This window comes from Achroia grisella, unplaced genomic scaffold (genome assembly GCF_030625045.1).
Source record: "Achroia grisella isolate CSIRO2021 unplaced genomic scaffold, CSIRO_AGI_Agris_v1 utg1174, whole genome shotgun sequence".
Classification (NCBI taxonomy): Eukaryota; Metazoa; Arthropoda; class Insecta; order Lepidoptera; family Pyralidae; genus Achroia; species Achroia grisella.
The window spans coordinates 141,632-161,110 of NW_026712590.1; the positions used below are offsets into that span (position 1 = coordinate 141,632).

Below are 19,479 nucleotides of genomic sequence, written 5' to 3' on the forward strand. Positions count from 1 at the left end.
TTCCCCTGCCCCCTCTAGTCTAGGGGCCAGAAGAAAAACTTCCCCCTTCTCTTGTCTAGACATATTTAAACATTCTATCCCTGACTCAAAAGCTGGGTGGAGAATGAATGAAAAACAATACACTGTTATAATATTACAAACCATTCATAGGTGTTTCCAGTGACAGAGGTGTTTCGTTTTTAACATACACCACTTGTTCATTGACATCAGCAAAGACCATTTCAGGAATATCAACATGTGATTTGCTTTCTTCACATTGAACATCATCATCTTTACTTTTCTGTCTCTTACTTTGCTTATCGGTATCCTCTCCGCCTCTCTTTCTAGTTGTATTGCTATCTTTTCTCTTTTTTGCGTTCTTTTTCGACTTTGTATCTGGTTTTATATTCAGAACTCTAGTAACCTCCTTTCTAATTCTCTCTTTAGTGTCCTCTGATAGGTCAATGCCACTATCATAATGTTTTACATATTTTGTGATTGGTTCATCATCACTAGTGTCATTATCACTATTTGAGCCACTGGCCATATTAGATTTGGGGACAATATGTTTAGATTTAAAGAATTCTTGCCATTTCTTAACCAAATTGTCTGCTAGTCCCTGAAATTAAGATTATATTTGACAATAAAACCTCTGAAGTATTTTATTTGAGAACCTGAATGATGAAAGGAATTTGAACTTAAGAGTATGAATTTACATTGATCCAAATAATAATAATATCACAAGACAATTTACAAAGTGCCATCTAGTTCTAAGCTAAGCAGTACTTGTGTTATTGGCACTAGACAACTAACAAAAATCATTAGATACATTTTTTATAAAATTACTTTTTAAGAAATACATATATAATATACATACAAAAAACCGAAACAGATACAATCTGTCATACTCATGAATACTAATGCTTGTACTGTATTGAACCTGAAACCATTAGCAGAAAAGTGGCTAAACTGATAGATCACTGCGACCATCAACTTACATATTTCAGTGGTTTAGATATCCGCAACATGTAGTGTTCAGGATGTGTTTCTAGCATCTCACACTTGGAACACAAATCATAGTCAACACAAGTGACACACTTGTATCGGAACCCAAGAATCAAATTGCTGCAGCTATTACAGACTATATCTTGATGTACCTCTATATCATCTGAGTCATCTGCAATTGATCATTGTTTATTCAATGCACAATATAATTTATTTTTATTAAAAATAAAATATAATTTTTAATGACCATAGTATTAAATATTGTTATTATTTAAACTTTATGTTAAATGAAATAAAAATGCTTTATCAATTTCAAACATTCTTTCTGCTACAGAAAACTAGTTATAAGTGGCCAGTATTTTCTTTTTAAAAAATAATAAGATCGTGTACTTTCAATCTCATTATTTTTTAAAAAGAAAATACTGGCCTCTTTTTAGTTTTCTATATCTTAAATCACTACAGTAATACTTATTACTGTGACACTTAATTACTATTATTAGACATACAGCACTTTACCTTCATCTTTAGACCCTGGTAAACATTTATTGGGTACAGCATCTGAACTTAAAAGCTTGTTTTTTACACTTGAAGGGGGAAAATGGCGAGAGCAAAAGCGGTACGCTACTCGGTTTTGACTTTTCTCAATAAGATCCTCTCTGCCTGCTGCCTTGAGCCATGCCACTTGACTAAAAAAATATATACATATAATTTTTTATTTTATAAAGGTTTTTTTATATTATATATATTTTGTGAATATATATTTTTAAGTATGTATTTGGATATATATATTTCAATTTATTAAATCTACTTCCATTTAATATTTTTATTTCATGTTATTTACTTAAATGCACCACCCACTAATCTCTGTTTGCCCTAAGGTCGACTGGGAGAAAATACCTTATGGTGTCCACCACATGCACCTTTATTTTTGTGTTTGTGCATTAAAGATGTAATAAGTAAATAAATATTGTAGGGTATGGAATATAAGATAAAGTCCTCAAGAATAGTGAGGCAAAGATATAATGTATTTTGTAACATATATAGTGCTATTCATCTAACTGTTATCATTATCATGTTATTCAAATCATATAAATAAATCAATAATGCTTATTTCTGCAAATGAGCAAACAGAAAAAAAAAACAGTGAAATTACTGGCTTATTGGCCATCGAAGTTTATTTTGTGACAACAATGCATTATTTCATTAATTTAGCTTTACATGCACTGCTAGCTTATTTAATATTTTGCGAATGGTGTAAGAAAATGTACAAGAATTAATTAGGAACATAATTGCTCTTCGTTTTCAACTATAATGAGTAAGTAACTGTTCCTTACCGCTCTCTTTCCTTTGGTAAGCTGTAATATTTTAAATGCTTACTATGCCGGCTGTTACGTCCGCAACCAAATACGCAACAATAATTAACCATGATGATGATGATGAGATAATTCTTTTAATACAGTACTATATGTTGTGTTATTATTTATCTTATTGGTATTATTCTCTGTATTTTTAATTCATTTATATTATTATAATGAATACAAACTATAACACGGACACTTCTTATATTTATATAAGTACGATCTTAACTTATTACTAATGAAATTAAAGTGATAGTACTATTATAATGTAATGAATATTATTTGTAATTTTTCGTGTTTATGTAAGTTACTTTAATAAAAATATTATTAACAAACAATCTAAATTTTGTAATAAGTGAATGAAATGTTTATTATGAATGACTGAATGGATGGAATGTACGAAAGGTAATAACATGACAACTTATACCTTTTTTTTTATTACAAAGTTTTACGCTTCTGACAACACGTGCCAGATGTTTGGTATTTTTTTATTGATGATAATGGAATGGTGCACCCGCTTGTGCTGTTTACGCTGGCGGGTCACTAGTCGAGGATGGTAAGATAAGCATAGGGTCAAGTCAGTTAGCAGTAGTTAGCACATCGAAATATTCACCAGGAAATTATTAGGATGGTTTCAAGGAGGAATCGTATGGAAGTCAGTATGATATTGGTTTATTAGTCCACATTACTACCAATACTTATCAGCTAATCGATGTTATTCGTAACAATCTAAACGTCAATATTAAATTAGGTAAATCAACGATTAAAAAATCAGTCTTTGGCATAATATACTAAGCAGACTATAACACTAAGTACCATCAGTCTTTTGGTTAGGAAGCAGTAGGTTCTATTAAAAATTACTACAATATTTTTTGTGTATGAATGCACTGATATCATGGAGGATTTGGTTCTAAAGGGGACTATAAACTTCAACGCTAGAAGTAATAGTCCATCAACCAAGTCCTGTGAGGAACGAGTCTTCTTAAAAAGATTGAGTGCTACTATTATCATGCTGCTTGATAACTTGGCTAACTTTATTTCGATATTACTTCCGTTTGTATCATGTAGTTTGTCTCCTAAACGTCTACGGCATAAAGATAAGAAAAGTGGTAACAAATTATGGCTTACTATATCATCCCACGTAAATGACAAAGTTCATAGATCATTGTTAGTTACGAGAGATAAATTAAACAAGAACCTTCTAAATAGTGGTATATTTTCAAAAATATTGTATTACATGCGTATTTATTTACAAAATTATTAAAATAATAAAATTATAATTTTCAGTTTTACAAATGCCAATACTTACGTACGAAAATTATTATAAATAAAGAAATACATTCAAAGGCGATGCGGTTACTTACGAATAATATTTACAAAATAAGCAATAACTATGAGAAAACATTTTATAATGTTTTATCACTTTGTCAGTAACAAAATATCAATTTTGCGTAATTACTTCATATCTTTGTAACACAAATAACACGAGTTTTTTTATAGATTTGAATTTAAAATACTTATAAATGATGAGTTATACCAATACAAACTCACGTTTCTATTATTATTGTATTTTGTAAATTTTGTAGATTGTCAAAATTAAAAACTGAAACAAAATTTAATTTAATATTGATATGGATTATAGCGCTACATATAAAAAAAAAACCTTATTTTCTTATTAATTTTATAATAATATTGTCCATAATTCTATTATGCATTATTTTATATCATAAATATAAAACACATATTGTAAAAAATAAAGGCTGATAAGTTTCAGCTGATGCTACTATTATTATATTTATTACATAAATTACACTGTATTGTTAATATTCAATAATTTATTATGAGTAGTAAATCTGCCGGTTACACACAATGAAAATTGAAATAGCTTCAAAACAAATTCATAGAATTTATTTTGCATAGAAATCCCGATTATTGGTTTAAAATACTGAAACAATTTCAATACACTGATTGTGTTTTATGTGTTACAAGGTATGACGTGATGAAAATAAAAATATAACAAGTTATGTCCGATCCCCATATGAAAGAGATCGTCAGTCATGTAAGCGTTCTACTGCGAAAGCTACTGGATATTTGACACACCATTTTAGTTGAAACAACTAAATTAGTATGCCAAGGCTGGTAACATACAATAGGTTAATCATTAGTTTGCACGAATGCGACTAACATGTTCGGAACATTCAGTAGTTGGTATTTAGTAATCGCCTTTTCTGGGCAACCAGATGCGGCGATCAAAGCGATTAGACCAATCGACTGTATATTACCGGCCTAATACCGCATTTGTGCTTTTGTTATTGCAAAAAAAACGAACTGTGAAGTCATTTTTGTGGCGTAGAGTAAGGTACGCAAGTATAAAAATATTAGCATCACTTGTTGTTCATTTCTTTAAACAAAAACGGTTCACAGTACGTATCTAGAATTTTATTAGTGTCAAACCGGAATGAGTGAAATGTAATGTAACTTTGAAAATGTATTTAATATCTATAAATATGAAATTTAAAAATTTTCTAGATCTGTTCTTGATGACAATTACAAATTAGTCATTAATGTTATTTCTTTTTTAATTACATCTAAAAAACTTTTGTATATAAAGAGTGTATAGGTCAATGTCACGTCATAATATATTGCACTCATTTCGAATTACACTTAACGTCACAAAATTTGACCTAACCTAACTTAGTTTCGAATTTTTTTATAAAAAACATTGTAACATTCCTACATTAATCTTTATATTGTTACAAAAAGCTAAAATACATACGGAATCAGTCACTCCTAGGACTTGCATATGTATAAGCTTGATGATGTGATAAGTAAATGAAAAATGGGCATATGAAAAGTACAATAATATCTAAAACAGTTTCATCGTCATCATCATCATCGCAGCCCGGAAGACGTCCACTGCTGGACATAGGCTAAAAAAAACAGTTTAGTTTAAATATATCCTTGGAAACGAAGAGAAAGGAGTTCTGTAAGCGTGGACAAATTTGTATCTATATACAAATTTGTCCACGCTTCTATAAGTAATCTACAAATTTGTATACATTGTATAATCGATATATAGAGTCTATTACAAACATTCTGGTCAGACTCGGGATTATTTATGGGATATAAATAATATTATCATAGTAAATAACCCGCTTGTATACTGTGTACAATTGCTAACAACTGTAAAAATGAAAATAAAATGTGTGATTCCCCCATTTTTGTTATGGCAATGTATAAAGTTGATATTATCTATGACATTGGCGTTTGCGTTTACGGTTTACGCTCTCATTTAAAGAGACTGTTTTTCGCTTTTTTTTTATTTATAAACTAATTTGGTTTTGTTTGGATTAAATTAATGACCCCATTGAATATTATGCATTGTTATTTTAAGCAATATTTTTTTTACAAGTAAATAAAATGAAATCAGTTTGAGGTCAGGGCGGCTAACTACATATTATATGTCAGTATAATATCACTCCTATAATACTGGATTTTTTATTGCTTTCCAACTAAAAGACTTGGGCTATATAGATTAAAGAGAGATTCAAACAAAAATCATCTAAGTTAATGTTTCGGAATTATATGCAAGTCCCATTAACGCAAGCTTTATTTAGAGAGTACTGACTGGTAAATGCGTACTGTACTCTGCGTGCCTCATTACACTGTGCTGTTCAACATCTAATTTATTTATATTTTAAAAAACAATTGCAGAATGATTGTAGGACTTCAGAACAGCTACACCTGTATAAATAATTCTTTCTTTATCATGTAATTGTTAGAATAATGTTTATAGGAAAGAAAATATTTATAAAATCCTACGGAAAAGTGCAAACATTATGTAAAAAATATATATATAATTTGCCTTTTTTTTTCATAGCCGTATCGTATACGAAAATATAGTGTTCATATTACATTCTCGTTTTCTTCATTAGTGCGTCCATGCGAAGTCGGGGCGCGCAGCTAGTATACAAATATCAATATTTGTTAGTTTGTTTGTATTAATAATTGATAGGCAATTTAAATTTATTACTGATTCTAAAATTATAATTGTTTTCATAGATTAGAGACATAAAAAATACAATGAACAGCACAGTTTAGAAAAAAATGCATGACCCATCCATATTAGCATCATTAACATATTGTATATTTTGTTTAGCTCATACAAAATCTAATTACATAGCTTAATTAATAAATATACCTACGTAGACAGTCGTACATTGACAAGACAATACTGGTCTAGTCCTGTTCATACAAAAAACATACATTAACCAATAGTAAATATATCAAAAAAAGCGCGTTAAAGCGCTGTGCTTGTTGATAAAACGAAACTACGTCATGCATCTTATTACAACTTACGGAGTATTTACAATATGTATGCACGCACCTTTATTAAAAATTTGTGCTAACATTGGGGTATATTTTTCTTTTTTTTTTGGCCTTACTGATCTTTATGGTTCTTTTAAGAACCGCTCTAAACACCGATTCACATTCGTTAATCCCTAACATTACATTACAATAACTTAAATCGGTTACAAATGCACTATATGGCCATCTTTGTTCATTATTATCAAAATAAATAATTTAAAAAATTATATTTACTCCATGATATTTAACGTCTACACCTCTTTGGACACGATTTCTTTTGGTATTTACATTTGGATCGACTAAACTTGACGTTAAAGGCCATTCCACTTTTCGTTTCCACGAGCCGCCTTGTTAGTTTAACCTGCTTACTTATTATGAAAAATATTTATTTATTAAAATTACAAAAAATGTTGGTAAAATTATATAAATTCGGTTTACGAACGTTACTTTCCAGGCTTTCGATATGGCTGTTTCATCGTACACACAAAATTTCAGGCTTATTTTTCGACGATACACCACTATAATCAATGGTCAATTAATTTGCTGCTCATCCAATCATCCTCTACTGGGGCCAGTGTATACCGTTAATGCAAGGGTGCATTATGCCGTTTCTATCCTTAAAAAAACCGGCTTGTCATGTGCATTACATACATTCCGTCACCAACGCGGAGTATCAAGTTAAGTCGACCAAGAAGTATTCATACCAGACTATAATTATTTTAAAATCTTACTTAAAATATAGACAGAACTACCGCTAGGCTAGGACTTGCATAAGTAAGTCGAATGCAAACTTCACCTTTCTAAGGGATGATTCGAAAAACTTATACAAGTATTGAAGCATTGTATAAGAATTCTATTACATCATGCGATTAAAGAGGTCTACTCGCTCTCAGGACCCAAATATTGTTTCCTCAAATGAATGCAATGGAAAAAATATTATTACCCAAAAAATTAATCTAATCTAATTTCACATAAAGTGGTCATTTTACAAAACTTACTATACTGTATTACTCAAATTTTTTCGCACGATGTAATGAGATTACAGTTGTAGCAGAAACATGTTGAAAAGGCTAAGCGGATTTCCATACAACCTATCTATAAACTACGGTTATAAAAAACTTATACTCGAATATTCACTCATTTGTACATAAACGTCGAATAGATTAAATTAATTAATGAAGTTAACTGATATTCATTAACTTTATTAATTAACTAACAAATAATCTTAACGAGGTTCCAAATAATAGCGAACCGTTATAGGTTAAAAGCACTTACAAAGAAGAGTTTTTATTCAGTCACCTGTCTCTTTTACTTCACTATAATAGAACGAAGACAAAGCATCTATTACGAAATATATATACTTATCTACAAGTTTGAGATATCAGAATAAAGATCACATTATTATTGAGTATGGTACTATTAATGGGGGGTCAATTCTGAAAAATCATTCTCTATACCTATCCCTATACTTTATTATAATTATTATATTTGTTTGTGATAATTTTAGAGAATGGCAGTTTAATATTTATACTATCATAGTATGTTAATTGTTAGTTCCTAACAGTATACATAATCTAACGTAACTCTAAGTTTATTTAGATTAGAGAACAACATTTCAGATCCGATTTATATAAATAGATCCTAATTTAAAAAATAATATTATACTTGGGACAAAAATCCCCTTACATAATTGTCAAGATTAAAATACCTCTAAGAAGAAGAACGCTCGAAATTATATTTACTTTTTTAAAAATTAAGTAACGAATTTTAGAGCAAAGGAACATAATTTTAATACTTAATTTTTTTTATTACTATAAATTTGATTCATTAATAATTTCGTCATAGTACATTTTAGTACCAAACTCAATTAATACATTCAACTAGCAAAATAAATGCGTAGAAAAACACGTACAAAAACTAGACTTAACACTAGACTTGTGTGATATATTCGATAACATTAGCTTCAATCGGCGTCACGTTAAAACGCACACACTGACAAATCAAAATACTTTTTTTAATTAATCCCCGACACAAAAATACTCCAAAATCAAAATAACCAATATGCGTCTATCTTTATCGGAATTAACAAGATCTGATGACCTTGACATACCTGAACAGATTTCATAAATTGCAGCTAAAACAATTTCGATCCCGTCAGTTTTCATACAAAAACAACGTATCATAAACGGTTCTTTCGATTAGATACGTCAAACATAACACCTGTGTTTTTGTGTCGAGGTTTATAAAATCTCTCGAGACGTAGATAAAAGAATGAATCTTATACTATAAAAGTGCGTGGGCACTACTTAATACAATTTTGTTAAATTCAGTTTGGGACATGTTTCAAAATGTACATTACGTATGCATGTTGTTTAACCTAACTTAGGTTAAGCTTAACCAACTAACTGATTACAATTAATTGTAATAACTACACTTGGCTTTGTAAACAAGACAAATATAATGTATAGGGTGCTACCAAATTAGTTTCATTCCCTGCTACAGGCTGTAGGGTTCGTCATATATATTACGATAATAAAGAAATATCTATAAAAAAATATACCATACAAAATAAAATACTGTTTAATTGCATACCATGACCGATGCGTCAACAACCGTTATTTAATCACAAAACGGAATACTATAAATTGTATAAAAAAAATATTACACATAAACAATCATACTAATAAATGCAAATGTTTGCATCGTGTGAGGAATCGAACCCGCGACCATTAGAAGTAAGGCAGTGTGCTAAACCGTTAGACCACTGAGGCCGTCCGCTGTTTAGTAGCACCATATATATGTATATAAATAGCTAACACTATATGGCTATTTATATGGATGTTTCGTTCTTACTTGTATACAGTTTCATGTAGAGATGCGGAACTTATCATTACATATAATCATTGTTAGTGTGTGCATTAACTTATTTGAGCATTATAAGTTCGTACAAATAAATTGTACCTTTAAAATCATAGATACTACATAATTGTTTCTTTGTCATTCGGTAAAAAATACATTAAATTTTTTTGTTTTAGCGTTTGAAAAATATTTCCTTCAATATAATAATAATATGCTTTTGAAATGGTATTAGTACATATATTAGATTTTTATAAGTAACATCGTTTAATATGTTTAATTATTTGATGAATCCGAATGACAGAAACATAGTTTTCAAACAGTATTTACACCATCTACTGCTTTTATAAACAATGGTATATATAGGCCGATATATTACGACAGTTTTCCCATTTATTTCAATTCGATATCGATAGGCGATTACGCAGAATAATCGGAGTGTTGATGTTAATCGAATAGTTGTCAAGTAACTCATACGATTATGTACGAAAACTATAAGTTTACAATCGAATTAGTATTTCTCGAGTTAAAGCGATTCTAAAACGAAAAGAGATGGAACATACTCGATAATTGAGATAAACATTCGATTATTAAACCGATTTTTTTAAATTATTTTTCTATAATTAAATTCTAAAATCAAAAATGTAGAACGTATTCTATCTCAAGGGTTTTCGTATATGATTAAATATCTTGTAAACAGCTCTATTCTCTTGGAGTAATATGGACCCATCTCAATTAAGTATATTAATATGCATTACAGAAAACATAGAAGTGAAAATATCTATATTTTAATAAGTCGTCGTTGGAACTGACAAATAATCTTATCAGATTACAAGGTCAAACAGGCGGGTTCAAAATTAATTAAAATAAAGATATATACCTACTATAATTCTAAATAACCAGAAGGTCGAAGTCGGGGCGAGACGCTAGTATTTAATACAAATTTACTTTCATATTTACAATGAGCAAATAAATACCATTAAACGGTACAAGGTATTTTTACAAAAAAAAGAAATATATTTTTATATATTCCTAAACGTAGAAATATTTCATTCTAACGTCAAATAAATAGTAATTTCAAGCCAGTCTTGAGAATACTAATTCGAATTGCTATAAATTAGCAATCACTCTATACGTAATCGGGATAGATTAACAACAGTGAAACGATGTGGTCCATACCATTCCCGCGGTGCGATGGCCATTTAACTGTCTTCTAATAAGTTGTGAAGCTCCGCGTAGTTGAGTATGGCACGGTGTAAGAATTCATACTGTAACTGTGAATAGAAAACATTCATTGTGAGATACTTTATCTATACTAATATTCTATTTGTTATTTATATACTGAAAAAATGAAAAACTAATATGAGTCTGCTGTGAACCACACAATCTGGATGCTACGATGTATAAATGATAAGTCCGGGCTGCTTTCCGACTTTATTGAGTACACGATGATTGAGTGTGGACTGATGCTTGCTTGCGAGTACTTGGTGTACTGAAGGGAAAATGGTATGTGTGGGCGTTATATGGACGCAGAGCGGTGTAAAATGCTGATGGCTGTACAGCTACGATTAACAAGTTTATATTTGTGAGACAGCCAGTATTATATATAATAAATTTTGTTGGGTCACAGTATTAGAGTATTCGTTTCTAGATTACTATTGTCATTGTAATTTGTATAGTTGTTGTTTTAAATTTTTTTTAAGATTACTTTTATTGTTGTTATAATTATTATTACTATTAATGTATGAATTGTGTGCGTTTATTCCTTGGTGAGTGCACTGTAACACTCACAGAGAACATGTAACTTTATAAATAAATAAAAGGAAATATCTTTATTTTATACGCATAACATGCAATAAAAAAGAATATTTATTTATATATTATGTAGAATGTATATGTTTATAATATGTATTATTTTATATATTAATATTATTAATGCTTCTTCTACTCCATCATTCGCCATCCACCACCTTCTGTCTTTTCTCCTCTACCAAAAGTTGTCTGGAAGAGATCGCATAAGCGATAACCCTATGTACCCATATACTAAATATTGTTTTCTTTTGTATATATGTTTTTTTTTGTTATTATGGTGCAATAAAGAATAATAAATAAAAAAATATTAAATCAAATTTATAATGCTGGTTTGAGTCTAACTAAGTTGACATTAAATTTATATTCTCATCTGAAACAGCAGGGGTGTCACTCGTGCCGAGACTTAAGGAACCTAAACATGTGGTGGCGATTGTGGTGTGGGCGGTACTCACGAATGTGTTGACAGTGCGCGCGCGCTGCGAGCGCACCTTCCTGGCGACGCAGTTGACGTCGACGCGGCGCTCGACGCGCAGCTGCCGGATGAGCACGCACAGCGCCACGAACAGCGCCGACCGCTCCGTGCCCAGCCTGCAACACGCGCACGCTCACTTGTAGTGCTGTAGCACTCCACCACTCACACGCGGCACATTACACCATTATAAATCTCATCCGATTGAGTGTTAATATAGACCGGTGTTGGGGAGTATTATGGTTTTATCGGTTGGTTATTATGGTGATTGTAAAAAACTATGTAATTGTAGATAAATGAAAACAAATATCAACAATCAGTTTAACACAAGACTGCTTTCCGTTTCCTCTTCAACATGGCAAAATCTGCAGATTTGACATACTAATAAATAGAGTATACTGACTGGCACCTCTAATCGATCCTCTGTCCGATTCAAACGGGGATCGAAATTACGACGGCCCGTGCTGAGGTTCGAACCCCTAATGGTGCCGTCAGACTAAAGTAAATATCGGCAGGCAGAAATTTGCCTTCAACCGCTCCATAAGTCTGCGGATTTGGATGCCATCTGCAAACAACAGCATTAGAGTAATCCGAATTTAAAAAAATACTAACTGGCAGTGGACGAGCATGGGCGGGCGTTCGTCGGCGGGTGCGGCTGCATCAGCCAGCTCCGCCAGCCCGCGCGTCACCTCGGGGACGTGGCCGGGAGCCGTCGGCCAGCCCTGGTACTGCAGCTGGCGTACGCTTATCGTGTCACCGCTCTGGAAAAAGAAAAAAATAATTAACAACACAAAATATGAGTCCGTAGGCTACAAACTTAGATATTCACAATGGCCATATGACATAATACATTTACTGAAAAGTATATAGTTATAAAAAGTCAATTGTTTTATGTAATTTTTATTTGTTATTTTATTCTGTATATTAATTTTCAACTCGGTCCATTTCCGACTAACCCTTCCAGTAATGGTATATCCTAACCGATAGGATATTGAAACCTCCAAGAAAAGCGCTTATCCCTAATTAAAAGGCTGGCAACGCATTTCCAATTCCCCTGGTATTGCTCATAGGCGACGGTAAGTTCACCTACAGATGAGCCGGAAGCTCGTTTGTCCCTTGTGCCCTCTAATATGTTACCTTGGTGTTGGTGACTCGGAATTGTCGCCTTGTGTAGTACGGGCAGGACTCGCTGTCCTCGTACTGTACAGAGATGTGTTCGTACTGCGCGGTACCGTCGTCCCAGTACCGGGGACACTTGCCTTCGCCTATCTGCATTACAACACACATAATAATAATAACGCTAACGCCACGAAGCGTAAGAAACCACCAAAAGCTATAAAAATGAGACAATAATAAATAATACATCAGCCTCATATATCTTTTAAAGTTATCCACGCTTGGCAAAGGCTCGCATGTTTCAACGTATTACTGGATTAGTTTACCACCCAATTTAAAATATCACTAGTTCAATTCTCTATAAAAATATTTGAATTCATAAGAATGATTGTTTGTACTAATCTATCTATATATTATTAAGGGATTCACGTTTACGTTATCAATTTCTGTATTAACTTTAAAAACCCATTTCAAAACATTTTAGGTGCAGTTTGAAAACGAAAACAAATACACATATTCCACTATACAATAGCTCTGCTTATTATAAAAGATAATGTTTTAACATACCTCACTGAGCATAACAATAGTGGAGACATTATGCTCAGAAACCATTCGCCAGAAATCCATGATGGTGGCAGGCAGGGGATCCTGTGTGATGATGAATCCTTCCGAATTGTCGTACGCTGTTGATCAAACACAACCATAAATGAAGTCGGGTACACCATTAAATGAAAGATTTAGCACACCGCACACTTTACTTCCGATGGTCGCAGGTTGATTTTCCCGCATGATGCAAACAGTTGTATTCATGATTGATCGCATAGACCTGAGTTTTTACCCAAGTATATTACCAAAATGTATTTAAATATTTATGTCCGTTGTCTAGTACATAACACAAGCTCTGCTTAGCTTGGGACAAGATAGTACTGTATTTGTTCAGAGTTATTACTGCTTGATTTTCTATCATCATACAAATTTTCTTAATGTCCTGAACGAAATTTTACGGGTGTTGAAAGTTCTTTAAATACTTGGAGAAATCACTAAAATCATCGGGTTAGTGGTGTAGGGTATGTTAAGCTGAAAACTAGTGGAAAGAAACAATTCCTAACGATTTGTAGACATTTTATTAAGAACAATTTATAACTTATATGCGTAATATTATCGAATATAGTGAGTGAGACGGAAATACAAGCGCGTTCCTGCTCGCAGGTTATTAATATAACCGAGGCGCTCGCATTCCCCAAGTATGGTACTACCTCTTAGATAAGTTAGATACCGCTAGGATAAGTTAATTTAAATATATAGTAGTTTTAGAAACCCGTCCCAAGAGGTTGTTAACCTAGTTACCCGGGGGTTGTCCGCCTCCGAAGTCGATTCCGGGGCAAAGGGGCTCGCCCCGAGGTTCACCCCCCCCCCCCTCGCGTATTCTTGGTAGTTACCGCGCAGCTATACTGCGCGAATGTGATTGACGGCATTACATAATTTTAAGCAAGTGGTTATTAGGGTATTACACCATGAACTATAGTAACCAAATGTTTTTAATTCTATTTAATTTATTATTATATTTTCAAAACAATTGTACACCATCGAATTACTATTTTTACTATTTTATAATATATTAAATATGTATTTCTCTCTCGTCCTTTTTATTTTTTGTCAGTATTTTTATACTATACTGCCTATTCTCAGCTTTACTGGACGAAAACTGGATGCGGGAGTGACTACTTGGGTAAGGTTATAATCAGATTGAGTTAGAGATACCTTCAATGAATGACGCATTGATGTAGGTGGAGTAGTCGCGGCCGGGTATGGGCGCGAGTATGACGCGGTTGCGGTCGTAGGGGAGGCAGTCGGGGCTGCGGTTCCGGCTGCGGAGCTCCTCGGCCGCGCCCGCCGCGCACGACTTCAGCGGCTCCGCTATTGGACTATTTATCATTTTCTGTAAACACAATCACATCTCATTTATGACTACCTTCATCCGGCGCAGTCCTCTCCGTCCAAACATCCTATATCAATGTAAGATATGAAGGGGATTGTTAGTTATGTGGATTAATAATTCCATTACTAGCAATGTATGGTACATTGTTCATGGTCAAGTTCACCTCCACGCTATTCCCCTGAAGACCATCTTGATAATTTCTTGATAAGCTCCTGGTAAATTTGTTACAATGGCCTAACTGACCTGACCTCATACTCTTAATATAATCCTCCACTGATGCCCCGCCAGCGTAAACCGTTACCCCAGACAGGAGCAACATTATATTATATCAATTTAAAAAAAAGTACAACTAGGTGAATTTTACATTGAGAAGGCATACCTCGAATTCATGTTCCATGAGGCACTTGTCGGCGCCCTCAGGCGTGTTCCTCAGACGGTCGATGGTACTCTTGAGACGTGACGCGGGGATTTCCGTATCACCATATTGCGCGTATTCAACCAGCGCCCGGTATACGAACACGTACTGTTTCTGTTTACATAATAATAATTGTTGCTGACATTAGGTTGACCAGAACGCCCAGACCGATATAAACAGTCATGCATATGAATACGAATGTTTGTATCATGCGAGAGGTATAGTATGTATATATTTACAAAAAAATAATAATATCTAAGTACTTATAGTAGTAGTAGTACCCATAAGAGAAACTGCCCTATATACATATAATATGCATAGCTTTAGTATATTAGCACCGTGGAAGAGAGGCGGACGTTTTAATATTATTCATTTGTACCTTGCAAATATTCATAAATTGTTGTAGTCGTACCGAGAAGTTAGCTACAAAACCGTGACTGACCAGGGACTGCACGAGGAAGTTCCGCTGCCGGCGCAGCTCGGCGACGGTGTTGAAGACTGCGGCGGAGCCGGTGTCCCGCAGCTGGTCCAGCAGGCAGTCCAGCGCCACCAGCGTGCCCGTGCGGCCCACGCCCGCCGAGCAGTGCACCACCACCGCGCGGCCCACCATGCGCGACCACGCCTCGTTCATCCGCTGATGACCACACCGCACGTCAATTCGCCACTACGCTCACTTTCACCCCCCTACCGTCCTTGACTCGCAAGCGGATACACTAGTTCATATTAATCGATGCGATACGAAGACGCCTCATCACCTTACTTCACAGACCGTACTATATCCACTGGTGCCCCGGTGCCTGGTATACCGTTAACACTAAATCATATTTATACATTCAATTAAAAAGAGAGACACCACTGAGAGTACACACCGTTAAAGCATGCATGTACAGTAGTTCATATCTACTGGTGCCCTGACAGTGTATACCAGTTCATATTCATTAATTCAATAAAAAGACACCACATCTACTTACTATATAGATCACACTATAATTCTCCACTGTTGCCCTAACAGCGTATATTAATACAGGCGGGTACACTAGTTCATATTCATCCATTCAATAAAAAACACTCATAATCTGCCTAAGTTACAGACACTGGAGCCAAGTGGATCGCTAGAATCGAGGCTGCAGCCAAATAATGTATCTTTTTACCTATTATAATGCTATTGAACGGTTATACGACGGCTATCCCTTAACTTCAGGGGAGCTGTCAACTTGCCATTGTAATTTCATAAAAAAGAAAATTAGATACAATTTCATGGAAGAAAGGCCACGGGTGGACTTATCGAGCGGCTGAAGATCAACTTCTGTCTGATGGATATGAATTTAGTCTGAAGGCACCGCTATGGGTAAACTCCGATTATCCATTTGAATAGGACAGGAGATCGATTGGATTCAGTCGGGTTCTTGCAACTGTTTTGAGAAAAACCGAAGCTGAGGAGTATTGTGATAATGAGTTATATTATATAATATCTTCAGACTTCGGAGTTTAAAATATTATAAGACTATTTATATATGTCTATATACTCATATAGTATATAATCATTATATATACAAGATGACAAAACACACTCTTCAAATATATCAAACATATTTTGTTGGCAGACGATTTTTAGGTTGATTTTCTAGGTTTGCTGGAAGTAATCTCTTTTCACAAATTAGCTCGCCTTTGTACAAACATTTACCTTATTACTGTTGTTTTTCTAAGGATAACTTTTTTGCTATTGGCAAGTTTTAAGAGTTTTAGATATGGCTATGAAATTGCCCTGTAAACTGTGTATGGAGACAACTTAAATCTAAGGAATTGTGATGTAACAGACTCAATATATTTTTAATATCTATATTTATATATTCAGTCACAGTTCTCATTTGCATTCAGATTGTTTGCCATTCCAAAAACTGAAAAATTTGAGTCTGTATTTTATTCAGGCATATGAACGTTTCACGCGTCTATGCTCTTTTGAGACTTATAGTCCTGAGAATAAATTCTAAAATCCAGTTTCCGACCTTAATAAACTTAAGTATGGAGTGTGAATATTCGGGCGCTGCGAAATCCTTCCACATGAGGAAGTGGTACTGGCGCACGCAGCGAGAGTCAGCGTCTGAGGGTTTGGCATCCCGAGGGGGTGATGTACTATCGTCAGCATTCTCGCCGCCGCCACCGCAATCTAAGGACCAATGAACATACACCAGTGACTTTATATGAACTTGACTACATATATATAGATAGCCGCCCCGGCTTCGCACGGATATAGATATATTAAACATATAACCATTTTCTTGAATCACTATCTATTGCTAAAAACTGCATTAAAATCCGTTGCGTAGTTTAAAAGATATAAGCGAACAGACAGCGGAAGCCACTTAATTTTATACTATGTAAAGATAAATATATATTAACTAACTGTTACCAGCGACTTCATGTGCTTTATTGTAACAAAGAATACCTTACGTTCTTTTTTTTTCGGACTACTCTAATGCTGTTGACCGCAGCTGGCCTTTACAGCTGCACCGGACAATAGGAGACGAGTGCAGATGGCACTCCAAAACAGTGGAAGGACTTATGGAGCTGCTGAAGGGTACCGTTAGGGGTTCGATCCTGGGCTCAGACCGTCTTAATTTCGATTACCTTTTGATTTGGACGAGGGATCAATTGGAAGGGCCCTTACATCCTGGTGATATAACAATATTCATGTCAATAAAATCCGTTCTGCCCTTTAGATGTGAAATGGTAACAGACAGACAGACAAATTTTCGCATTATATATCTATATGGATAAAAATTGTTAGCAGATATATGTGATACAGAGGTACTAAGGCTGCCAACTATACAAGGTCTAATCGGTACCTTTTTGAGGTCTGTTACAGATGTATATATTATATTTCAATTCTTACCTCCATTCCTTTTAGCTATTCCGTTGTTTTCAACTATTGGCTGCCCATCAGCGTTGGTTGGTTGTTTTGTAATTCTGAGCTCTCTCACTATGTAATCTGAATACCTGAAATTAAACTTATGACTTACAACAAATTCTATAAACTGTATTCCTGGTTATAGTGCAGTAACAAAATAAATCATTCATTAATATTAATAATTAAACCACTAATTAATAAAAAATATTTTTCTTTGTATAATTTCTTAAATTCTACATTAATTTAACTTTTTTTGAGGGCTAATAAACATTCAATTTATTAATTGTATTTGATATTTTTTATTGTAAAACATTATTTGTATGATATATATTCCTATCTTCGTCTTAGTAACATACAAAAAGATACAGGTTTTTAAAATTACTTTTGTTTGTTATCAGCATTTAAGAAATAAAAATATATGTCAGATTGGAAACCTTATAGTTTACTTACTATGAAACTCTTAAACTTAAAAAAAACCAACCGTTTTTCTCCGATATGTTGCACGTTTATGTTGCCGAAGTTTCTGGTGCCTCGCTCCTCAGGCCAGTACTTGCTGCACTTAACCTTGGAATACTCCTCGAGATTGGTCAGCATCACGATCAGCTCTAGACCATGCTCCCATATCATACGCCAAAAGTCATTCACGGTGGTATCTGTAGGGCCTTGCGCGCATATAAATTTTTTGCTTTCCTGCATAACCAAAAAGAATAGCTTTAAACATTTTCACGGTTATTTATTATTGTACAAATTCAATATATGTCGTGACAATGACTTATGTCTTATAGAATGTATTTAATATGAACATATATGTATGATAATGGAGAGGACGGCTAAAAAAAGATGGATAGATGGTATGAAAGATGATATGTATGAAAAGAGAGTAAGTTCATATTCAATAGTGACAGGGATCAGTGGATCAGAAGATATAGGTTAATAATGGCATAAAGGCAATGTAATGATGATGACGAACGAATACAAAACTAAAATATCGGGACCTTATAAATACTATTATTATTTTATACCTACATATAATAAAAAGGTAATGGATACTATACTGGTCTGTCTGTACATAAAAGATATGAGAAAAACTATTATAGAGAGACTTTATCGAATCAACGATTGTTATAATTTGTATCTGTTTATCTGTGCAAATTTAAAAAAAGGTTAAAATAATGTATATATATTAATATCAATTTAAAAAACTAGCAATAGTATAAATAGTATTAAGTATAAAGGAAAATGTTCAAAATCGAA

At 33.5% G+C, this 19,479-nt stretch overlaps 2 protein-coding genes across 2 annotated transcripts in view; both read right to left on the reverse strand.

Moving 5' to 3' along the window:
* Nucleotides 1–133: 133 nt before the first annotated feature.
* On the reverse strand, nucleotides 134–6,003 carry LOC131851540 (uncharacterized). Its single transcript, XM_059202050.1, has 5 exons — nucleotides 5,971–6,003; nucleotides 4,528–4,628; nucleotides 1,501–1,670; nucleotides 978–1,156; nucleotides 134–598 (listed from the first exon to the last, which is right to left on the reverse strand). Exons 1-5 carry the CDS (start codon nucleotides 6,001–6,003, stop codon nucleotides 134–136), a joined length of 948 nt encoding a protein of 315 aa, XP_059058033.1.
* The window catches only part of LOC131851275 (tyrosine-protein phosphatase 69D), a 37,424-nt gene continuing 19,542 nt past the window's right edge, over nucleotides 1,598–19,479 (reverse strand). Inside the window, exons 16-27 of the mRNA XM_059201757.1 lie at nucleotides 18,707–18,915; nucleotides 18,211–18,314; nucleotides 17,324–17,484; nucleotides 15,760–15,951; nucleotides 15,282–15,431; nucleotides 14,725–14,902; nucleotides 13,531–13,646; nucleotides 12,985–13,116; nucleotides 12,460–12,608; nucleotides 11,831–11,966; nucleotides 10,746–10,840; nucleotides 1,598–1,670 (exon numbers count right to left, since the gene is read on the reverse strand). Coding sequence (XP_059057740.1) covers nucleotides 10,769–10,840; nucleotides 11,831–11,966; nucleotides 12,460–12,608; nucleotides 12,985–13,116; nucleotides 13,531–13,646; nucleotides 14,725–14,902; nucleotides 15,282–15,431; nucleotides 15,760–15,951; nucleotides 17,324–17,484; nucleotides 18,211–18,314; nucleotides 18,707–18,915 — 1,599 coding nt within the window. The 3' untranslated portion in view covers nucleotides 1,598–1,670; nucleotides 10,746–10,768. The remainder of the gene's footprint in view (nucleotides 1,671–10,745; nucleotides 10,841–11,830; nucleotides 11,967–12,459; nucleotides 12,609–12,984; nucleotides 13,117–13,530; nucleotides 13,647–14,724; nucleotides 14,903–15,281; nucleotides 15,432–15,759; nucleotides 15,952–17,323; nucleotides 17,485–18,210; nucleotides 18,315–18,706; nucleotides 18,916–19,479) is intronic.